At 47.0% G+C, this 9,490-nt stretch overlaps 2 protein-coding genes across 2 annotated transcripts; one reads left to right on the top strand and one right to left on the bottom strand.

The window, feature by feature from the left end:
• Positions 1–3,653: 3,653 nt before the first annotated feature.
• Positions 3,654–4,819, bottom strand: LOC144715347 (putative BOI-related E3 ubiquitin-protein ligase 3). Its single transcript, XM_078590293.1, has 2 exons — positions 4,301–4,819; positions 3,654–4,236 (listed from the first exon to the last, which is right to left on the bottom strand). The coding sequence occupies exon 2, from the start codon at positions 4,153–4,155 to the stop codon at positions 3,832–3,834; it is 324 nt and encodes a 107-aa protein (XP_078446419.1). The 5' UTR covers positions 4,156–4,236; positions 4,301–4,819; the 3' UTR covers positions 3,654–3,831.
• Positions 4,820–7,257: 2,438 nt separating this feature from the next.
• LOC144714791 (putative aquaporin PIP2-8) lies at positions 7,258–9,229 on the top strand. The gene is made up of 4 exons (XM_078589577.1): positions 7,258–7,615; positions 7,728–8,023; positions 8,621–8,761; positions 8,882–9,229. The coding sequence occupies exons 1-4, from the start codon at positions 7,327–7,329 to the stop codon at positions 8,999–9,001; spliced, it is 846 nt and encodes a 281-aa protein (XP_078445703.1). The 5' UTR covers positions 7,258–7,326; the 3' UTR covers positions 9,002–9,229.
• Positions 9,230–9,490: the final 261 nt, after the last annotated feature.

Raw genomic sequence — 9,490 nt, 5'->3', positions numbered from 1 at the left:
GACAGTAAGTAGTAACAATTTAGATGGATTTCTGACTTTGATCCGATTAGGTAATGTGAGACAGAATGGAGATAATAAAATTCGCGATATGACATGATTACTAATTTTCATGCATCTATCTGACTAACTAGGTCGATGAAACGACACTATGTATTAGACCAAGGAGGGTTAATGAGAGCCTAATCAGTTCTATTCTGATCAATCCCTGTGTCGTCTTCTCCTTGAGGGCACACAATGTCCTCCATACAATCAAGCTACACTTCGCTCGCTCAACCTGTCCACATCTTCTTGCGATGATGGTCCATGATCTGCTTGACAGATACTATGTGTCTACCAAGTCAATCGCACATAAATTTTTACTCATATTGATTGTGGAGTGATGTTTATAATGAAGTCCTCAAATGCATGCATTGACTTAGTGGATTATGATGCAATCATAATATAATGATCACTCATTTTTAAAACATGTGTTTTAAATATTCCTTTTTCAAGGATACTCAAGATGGACATCAATTTTTTTAGAAATAATACTATTATTAGATCTGAATTGAATAAAAAGTACGACTAATCTTGTAACCGTTATTGTAGAGACAATGAGGATGGATAATGGGTGCTTTTTAGGGAAATAGTTCACTGAATTAATCTGTATGAATCCTTGAACTATATTATACCAAAACATAAATCAGGTTAATATGTATCAGAGTTTTATGATTGGTCTTTAGGCTTGAGACAATAAAGACATATTGTGGATGGACGTCAATGTTTTTCTTATGACATATGTGTTCCTAATAATGTGATTCAAGTTAGTCTTAGCTCGGATATAGCAAGAAGTCAACAAGGATGATTGAGTGATGATGATGGGATCGTTTGTCTTCTATGTAAGAAAAGATTGAATCGCTCAAGAAGACACATCATATCCCTTCCTAGTGTGGTAGAGATATTGGATGAGACATTATCCAATGATCCCTAAAAATCATTGGTGTTAACTGAAATGCCTTTGTTGGGTTTTGATGATTAATATAATCTAAGTCATTTGTTAGTTTTGCATGGATGAAGGATATTATAATATAAGTTAATCGATGGTAGTAAAGTTTTCACATGAGAGTTCAACAGATACTCAATATCTTCTAGAGTACAAGGTGTAGGTTGGCACTACACACGATGGAAAATGAACCTGTTGATTGGGTAAATCAATCCTTAATTAATATATATGTTCTGATATAGTTAATTACTAAGCCATTAATTTTTTAAGTTTATCCACCAATGTCCATTGATCAATCATTACTACGCCATTAATTTGTTAATGATAATGATACATGCGCCATTAATTTGTTAATGATAATGATACATGGGGCAAGACAATCACACACATAAGATCAATTGACATTGGTGGATAAACGTAAAAAATTATAAGCCTTTTATGAAAAGAGCATAAATAAGTCTAATTTAGGGGGCCATACTAGCCACATATGGAAGCTCCCATCTTCTTGTATTCTTAGACCTGTCCTTCCACTTGTGTGACTTGATGGTGAGAACATTTAGAAGATCATCATGTGGTGCTAGAGAAGTTGAAGAGGAGCTCCAACATCGCATCAAACATGTGGATACATCTAAAGGCCAAGCATGTGAATGGCTTGAAGAAATTGGCCAAGGAGCAAAGTGAAGGTGGACTCAGTTCAACACAAGGGGTTATAGGATCATCTTTATATTTATATGTATGTGCATGAATGGAAAATATGTAAGCAAATCAAGAGAATATGTGCCTTAATGTAAGCTTTAAAAAGTAATATGATATTATATATATGTGTGTATATATATATATATATACATGTTAGCATGAAAAGGTAGGCCTAGGCTTAGGAAAACGTCACCACCTGGAATTGACGTCATTGAATAAGCTAGGCGAGTCGCAAGCTTGATGGCCAGGATAAGCTTTTGGAAGGGGGGCATAGATCTTGCCATGTTCTTTGCCACATTATCAGTCCTGAAGGATTCTATAGATGAACTTCCTTAAATTCTATGAATTTAACCTAATTTACTTCTGATGAACAAATCCTAGAGTCATGTGTTTAGGAAATAAATGTTTCTAATTTGAACCGTATCGGAGTTAATAAATTGGATAGGATGGGCTTCAAAGAGTAGTTATGGGAGTGGACCACAACATATAGCAACCTACTATCCCCATGTTTTCATCCTGAAGTTGGAGCAATAATTCAAAATGGAGTTCCTAATTAATAGGGAACAAAGAGGAATCGCAAGATATGAGATCAGGAACGGTCAGGGACATTTTTGTAACCACACACTATGTATAAATATTATGTTCCTCACTTTCTCTCTCCTCATTCTGGACATTTTAGACAGCTGGCTGGTAGGACAATGCATAAACCACACACTAGGCTGATAAACCTGGTTGATGCAAGTGTTGTGAAGTGAGTTTTATTTGTTACAATCTTCTTTTTACAGTGAAAAAGCATTGATATGGGTTGAAAATAAAGACCCAAGGTGAGAATAATACATGACTAGATAGCTAAAGATATATCTAAAACAGAATTTCTCTTTCCTCGTCAACTATTTCAGTTTCATCTCCTACCTATAGTGAGAAAGCGAAAGCGTGGGACAATGATAGGGACAGAGAGTTGGAAAGCGAACGAAAGCAAGCGTGATCCAATGGGGGACACGAATATATTATAATATATATTATAATACATATATAGAGAGAGAGATGTGGAGAACCATTGAGCGAGGTAGACAGAGACGTGGAGAGCCATGCAGCGAGAGAGATAGATAGAGAAATATACGTAGAGAGCCATGGATAGAGAGAGACATGGAGAGCCATGGATGGAGATGGAGAGAGAGAGAGAGACGTGGAGAGCTGTCGACAGAGAGAGAGACGTGGAGAGCCATGGAGAGAGACACGTGGAGAGCAATGGAGAGAGAGACGTGGAGGGCTATGAACAGAGAGAGAGAGGGAGAGAGAGAGAGAGAGACGTGGAGAGCCATGGAGAGAGAGAGAGGTGGAGAGCCATGGCGAGAGAGACGTGGAGAGCTATGGACAGAGAGAGAGACGTGGAGAGACATGGAGAGAGTTGGAGAGAGAGAGACGTGGAGAGCTATGGACAGAGAGAGAGAGACGTGGAGAGAAATGGAGAGAGTTGGAGAGAGAGAGACGTGGAGAGCTATGGACAGAGAGAGAGAGGTGGAGAGACATGGAGATAGAGAAGTAGAGAGAGACTTAGAGAGCCGTGGAGAGAGAGGCAGAGAGAGAAACGTGAAGATCCAGAGAGAGAAACCTACCTCTCTACCTAGGGAGGTAGAGAGCCATGGACAGAGAATTAGAGAGAGAGAAACATAAAGATCCATGGAGAGAGAGAGGTAGAGAGCCATGGAGAGTGAGAGGTAGAGAGAGAGAAAGACGTGAAGATCCACGGAGCGAGAGATAGAGAGCGATGGAGAATGAGAGGTAGAGAGAGAAACGTGAAGATCCACGGAGAGAGAGATAGAGAGCGATGGAGAATGAGAGGTAGAGAGGGAAACGTGAAGATCCACGGAGAGAGAGATATAGAGAGCCCTGGAGAGGGCGGTAGAGAGAGAAACGTGAAGATCCACGGAGAGAGGTAGAGAGAGAAACGTGAAGATCCACGGAGAGTGAGAGGTACAGAGAGAGAAACGTGAAGATCTACGGAGAGAGAGAGGTACAGAGAGAGAAACGTGAAGATCCACGGTGAGAGAGGTACAGAGAGAAACGTGAAGATCCGCGGAGAGAGAGAGGTACAGAGAGAGAAACGTGAAGATCCATGGAGAGAGAGAGAGAGGTACAGAGAGAAAGAGAGATCACTGTTCAGTAGGCAGGAGGACCTCGAGGGTGTCCTGTTTGGCGGACTCGCAGACAGGGCAGGAGGCGAGGATATCGGCGCACAAGCTGCAAGCGGCGAGGTGCATACAAGGGACGAACACCACCTTACAAACCTCGCACCCGCACACCCTGCACCGCCCGCGCGAGCCCCCGCACCGCGAGTTATCCCCCGCGGACCCGTCCAGGGTCTGGTCCATCGCCTGGCTCAGCACCCGGGCCACCGCCTCGGCCTCCCCAGCTCGCTTCCTCCACGCCCGGCTCGCCTCCTCGGACCGCCGCAGCTCGAGCTCGAGCTCCGCCATGGTCCGGCCGGCCGCGGCCGCCTCCTCTTCCTTTCGCCTCACCAGGGCCGCGCCGCGCGACTCGAGCGCCCGCGCCAGAGCCTGCGCCAGGGTCCGAAGGCGGGTGAGGGGCCGACGATGGCGGCTCGGTCGGGGCGGGGCTTACGTGTAGGTGGTGGTCGGTGTGTAGCCGGAGCGTCGCGGAGAGCTCCTGCCCCTGCCGGCCAAGGGTTAACGCCCGGTCATGAGAAAGTCTCGTGCGAAGGGGACCCGCGCTGTCACCTGCCGTCGGAGAAGATGGTCGAGCTCTGCCTGGTTTGTGTTCTCTGGCCAGTCCATGTTGGGCCTCTTCTCGTCTCCCCTGGAGAAGAAGGAAGACGAAGGATGAAGAAGAAGAGGAGATGCGAATGGCAGAGGGAAGGGATTCGTGGAGTACACGCGTCTCTCATAGACTGTGCAGGTCTTTCAGGGGAAGGCGTCGAATTTTTTATTTATTTGCCTCTCGGGAACCTTTATCCACATCCTGTCTCTCTCTATCTTCTTTATCCCTACTCTCTCTATCCTCTGTATTTCTCTCTCTCCATTCTCCCTGCCCTCTCTCTCCTCTGTGTTTCCGTCGCTCCATTCTCCCGCCTCCCTCCTCCCTCTCTCTTCTCTTTCTCTATCTCTCTCCTCTCTCCTTTCTCCCTCCTCCCTCCTCTCTCTTCTCTTTCTCAATCTCTCTCTCCTGCCTCTTTCCTTTCTCTCTCCTTTCTCCCTCCCTCCACTTTCTCTGTCTCTCTCTCCTCTCTCTCTTTCTCTCTCCTTTCTCCTTCCTCTCTCTTCTCTTTCTCAATCTCTCTCTCCTGCCTCTTTCCTTTCTCTCTCCTTTTTCTCTCCCATCCCTCCTCTCTCTCTCTCTCCTTTCTCCCTCCTCCTTCCACTCTCTTCTCTCTCTCCTTTCTCCGTTCTGTGTCTCCTTTCTCCCTCCTCCTTCCACTCTCTTCTCTCTCTCCTTTCTCCCTCCTGTCTCTCCTTTCTCCCTCCTCCTCCCACTCTCTTCTCTCTCTCCTTTCTCCGTTCTGTGTCTCCTTTCTCCCTCCTGTCTCTCCTCTCTCCTTTCTCCCTCCTATCTCTCCTCTCTCCTTTCTCCCTCCTGTCTCTGCTCTCTGCTTTCTCCCTCCTGTCTCTCCTTTCTTCCGCCTCCGTCCTCTCTCTTCTCTTTCTCTATCTCTCTCTCCTTTCTCCCTCCTCGTACTCTTTATCCCTCTCGTCTCTCCTCTCTATTTCTCTTTCTGCAATCTCCCTCTCTCTCTCAGGGAAAGGCATCGATATTTTTTCTTCTTCTCGGGAACCCGTATCCACGTCGTCTTCTCTCCTCTCTATCTCCCATCTCTCTCTCTCCCCTCCCTCTCTTTCTCTCTCCCCTCTCTCGCTATTCCCACTACCCCTCTCCCGCTCTCTCTCTCTCTATCCATCTTCCTACTTCCCTCCCTCCCTTTCTCTATCTCTATCTCTCTTCCTACTTCCCTCCATCCCTTCCTCTGTCTATCACTATCTCTCTTCCTACTCCCTCCCTCCCTCCATCTCTCTATATCTCTATCTCTCTATCTCCCTTCCTACTCCCCCCCTCCCTCCCTCTATCTCGCTCTCTGGCGTTAATTCTATCCGGAGTTGACTTTTAGCAGACTTGGGCCAGCAGAGAAATATTGTGAGTTAAGAGGGACAACAGATCACACTAACCGTGCTGAAATGTAGCCTCTCACTAAATCCAACGGAAGACATTCGACTTTAGGTACTTCGTAATTATACGTATTTGACTTTCCTCCTTTTCTATAAAGTGTTAAGTGATGTTGAAAATGATGCGATGACTTTAGAGTAAAACGACACAATCTCATGCCTTGAATAGGCCTGATCGAGTGCCTTTGGAGTATCAGCAGAATACAATTTCGACAAGCTTGGATCATCCCTATGGTCAAAAATTCAATATGTTCATGCAGAACAATTAGACCGGGTGTTTCAGCTGAGATCATAATCCGATCTGTCAAATCGCTCAATCTGATCTGATCCTTTCCTTAGGACTGATCGAGACCCATTTCGAACAATCCAATCCCATTTGCTGGATGGAACTCTTAAAAAAAGGTAAGCTGACAATGACATGAAGGATTGAAGTCTGATTGTGGAGAGATCTTGCTATAGAGCTAATTAAAATTTTATATTGAAAAAAAAACGATCCAATTGGATTGGATTTTTATTTTAGATCAATAACCGACCGCTAAAATCATGACTAAGACATTGGGGAACAGAGATGGTCGGCAGGATCAGGGAACTCGCAGTCTGGTTTTATAAAATATAAAATACTTATTATATTTTATTACACAAAATATTATAAAATTATTTTAATATATTTTGACCCGTTACTGAAGCCAGCAGGCCAGCAGTTCTCATTTCGGTCCGGTTCGACCAAACTTCGGTCTGAAATGGCGAACCCTAATAACATGAGAGTGATGTTTTGGCAATGTGCAAGACTAATGTATAGAAGACAACCCAGGTCGTATAAATGACAATGAAGTCCCCAGGGCTCTGGAACCCATATAAAATAATGAAAAAATAGGATAATAAAGATAATTACAAGATGAAGAAAATCAATGGGCCGGCCCATTTTACATAACTCGGCCTGTAACCACCCCTAATGCCAGAGTACGGATTTTTTTCCCCTCTTCATTGATTGCTCGATCGCGACTGGTAATTAAATAGATTATCGTCATAGATGACGTTAATCTATTTAATTAGATTGAAAACTAATGGACAACTGGAAAGACAAGGAAATAACGCGCCGCTACTTTTTAAAATAATTAATCTTCTAGAAAATCCGTCATTTTCAAACGGATAGGATTGCAAGCTGGGACGATATCCAACGGCCGCGGACAGCCGCTGACATTTGACACGAGACGTGGGAAAAACGACCGTTGGAGCGCGTGGCTAACACAGGGCCCTGGACCGTAGAAGAGGACGTCAGCCACCGACCCAGGAAATCCAGAGGATCCGAGCCGTCCGTTGCGCCGGACCACGTTAAGAAGGGTGTCCCCGAGGCGCAGCGGAACGATCCAGCTTTCAAAATAAATACCCGCGGCAGTCCCGAGCTGGCCAGATCGAGCTGAACCAGGAAACAAGAGAGAGAAAGAGCGGACCAGTAGAGAGAGAAAGAGAGCGATGGCGAAGGAGGCGATTGGGGAGGCGCCGCGGCAGCCGTCGGCGAAGGACTACAGCGATCCGCCGCCGGCGCCGCTGTTCGACATGGCGGAGCTCCGCCAGTGGTCGTTCTACAGAGCGGTGATCGCGGAATTCATGGCGACGGTGCTGTTCCTGTTCATCACCGTGGCGACGATCATCGGCCACAAGAAGCAGAGCGAGCCCTGCGGAGGCGTCGGCACGCTGGGAATCGCCTGGGCCGTCGGCGGCACGATCTTCGTCGTCGTGTATTGCACCGCCGGGATCTCCGGTGAGCCTCCCCCGCTGCTCGATTTCTGATTGATTTTCGCAATTTCTTCGTTGTTTGACTCGTTCGATTCGCTCGATTCGCTCGATTTGGGGGTTTTCTGTTGGTGCGGTAGGGGGGCATATCAATCCGGCGGTGACGTTCGGGCTGTTCCTGGCGAGGAAGGTGTCGCTGGTGAGGGCGTTGGCGTATATGTTGGCGCAGGTGGGGGGAGCGGTCTGCGGCGTGGGGCTGGTGAAGGGGATAATGAGGACGCCCTTCAACAAGTTCGGGGGGGGGGCGAACACGGTCGCCGATGGCTATTCCACCGGCGACGCCCTCGGCGCGGAGATTATCGGCACCTTCGTCCTCGTCTACACCGTCTTCTCCGCCACCGACCCCAAGCGCAACGCCCGCGACTCTCACGTCCCCGTAAGCCTCATCCTCCTCCCCTTCTTCTTCTTCTTCTTCTTCTTCTATCTTCTTCTGCACTCTTCGTCTCTCCTTCTTCCTTCGTCTCCTCCTCCTCCTTGTTCTTCTAAATTATTCTGGTTCTTCTACTTATAGATTCTTCTATCTCTTCTTCTTCTTCTTCTCACCCATCTTCTAGCTCCTTCTTCTGACCCTTCTTATAGCTCCTTCTTACCCTTCTTCTATGTCCATCTCCTTCTTCTAGATCCTCCTTCTGCTTCTTCTAGCTCCTCCTCCTTATCCTTCTTCTATCTCCTTCTTCTTACCCTTACCCTTCTTCTATCTATCTCTTTCTTCTTACCCTTCTTCCAGCTCCTCCTCCTTACCCTTTTTTCTATCTCCTTCTTCTCACCCTTCTTCCAGCTCCTTCTTACCCTTCTTCTAGCTCCTCCTTCTAGATCCTTCTTCTTCTTCTTCCTCTTCTTCAAGCGTCTTCTTCTTCGATCTTCCGACTTCCCCAAGCTTCTCCTTCTTCTTCCTCGAGCTCCTCTTCTTCTACTTCTTCTCCATCCGCCTAGATTGGTCTTCTGGTTAGCTGATCGTGTGAGGGGAATCAAGGTGTTGGCGCCGCTGCCGATCGGGTTCGCAGTGATAATGGTGCATCTGGCGACGATCCCCATCACCGGCACGGGCATCAACCCGGCGAGGAGCTTCGGCTCGGCGGCGATCATCAACAACTCCAAAGCCTGGGACGATCACGTGAGAGACCCTTCCTTCTTCCTCTCCTCCATGATTAAATTCAAAACTCAGTCTGGTCCCCCTTCCTTCTCCAGCTATCATCTCTCTCTCTTAATCGTTCTTCTTCCTCTTTCTTCTCAGTGGATCTTCTGGGTGGGCCCCTTCGTCGGCGCCCTGGCCGCCGCCGCCTACCACCAGTACGTCCTCCGCGCCTCCGCCATCAAAGCCCTCGGCTCCTTCCGCAGCAACCCCCGCAACTGATCTCTCTCTCTCTCTCTCTCTCTCTCTCTCTCTCTCTCTCTCTATCTATCTCTATCTCTCTATCTATCTCTATCTCTCTCTCTATCTCTATCTATCTCTCTCTCTATCTCTTCCTTGTATTCTATCCTTGTTGTTGTTCTTCTTCTTCTTCCTTGTCGTCGTCTTCTTCCTCTCGCTGTCGCTGTCTGTGCTTTTTCTCAAACAAGTCGAGGGCTTTCTTTCTGGGCTTCTTCTTTCTTGTCGTTTCATGGCGCTTTTACTTTGCTTCTTCCCGGCCAGTTGGAAGAAGCGCCCCGCGCGTGTCAGGCCCTGACACGTGACCTCGTGCTACGCTCGTAATTACTGCATTTATTTTCACGGCCGCTCCGCTCCGCCCCTAATTTTTTACTCGGGTAATTTGGACGGATGACGGATGACGATTTGTGGCCGGTTGTCGCCCCTCCCCCACTGTCCTCAGGGATTCCAATCCGTCTCAACTGTCATCCGTCC

The sequence above is a fragment of the Wolffia australiana genome, chromosome 18 (genome assembly GCF_029677425.1).
Source record: "Wolffia australiana isolate 7733 chromosome 18, ASM2967742v1".
NCBI classification, from domain to species: domain Eukaryota; kingdom Viridiplantae; phylum Streptophyta; class Magnoliopsida; order Alismatales; family Araceae; genus Wolffia; species Wolffia australiana.
The sequence above is the reverse complement of the archived record's forward strand: the minus strand, read 5'-3'. Positions and strand labels throughout refer to the sequence as shown.

Excerpts from the sequence above, each read along its gene's own strand:
- LOC144715347 (XM_078590293.1), bottom strand. The coding sequence starts at position 4,155 with ATGGCGGAGCTCGAGCTCGAGCTGCGGCGGTCCGAGGAGGCGAGCCGG.
- LOC144714791 (XM_078589577.1), top strand. The coding sequence starts at position 7,327 with ATGGCGAAGGAGGCGATTGGGGAGGCGCCGCGGCAGCCGTCGGCGAAG. Across the intron at positions 8,024-8,620 it reads CCCGCGACTCTCACGTCCCC|GTGTTGGCGCCGCTGCCGAT; the intron begins GTAAGCCTCATC and ends AGGGGAATCAAG. Across the intron at positions 8,762-8,881 it reads CCAAAGCCTGGGACGATCAC|TGGATCTTCTGGGTGGGCCC; the intron begins GTGAGAGACCCT and ends CTTTCTTCTCAG.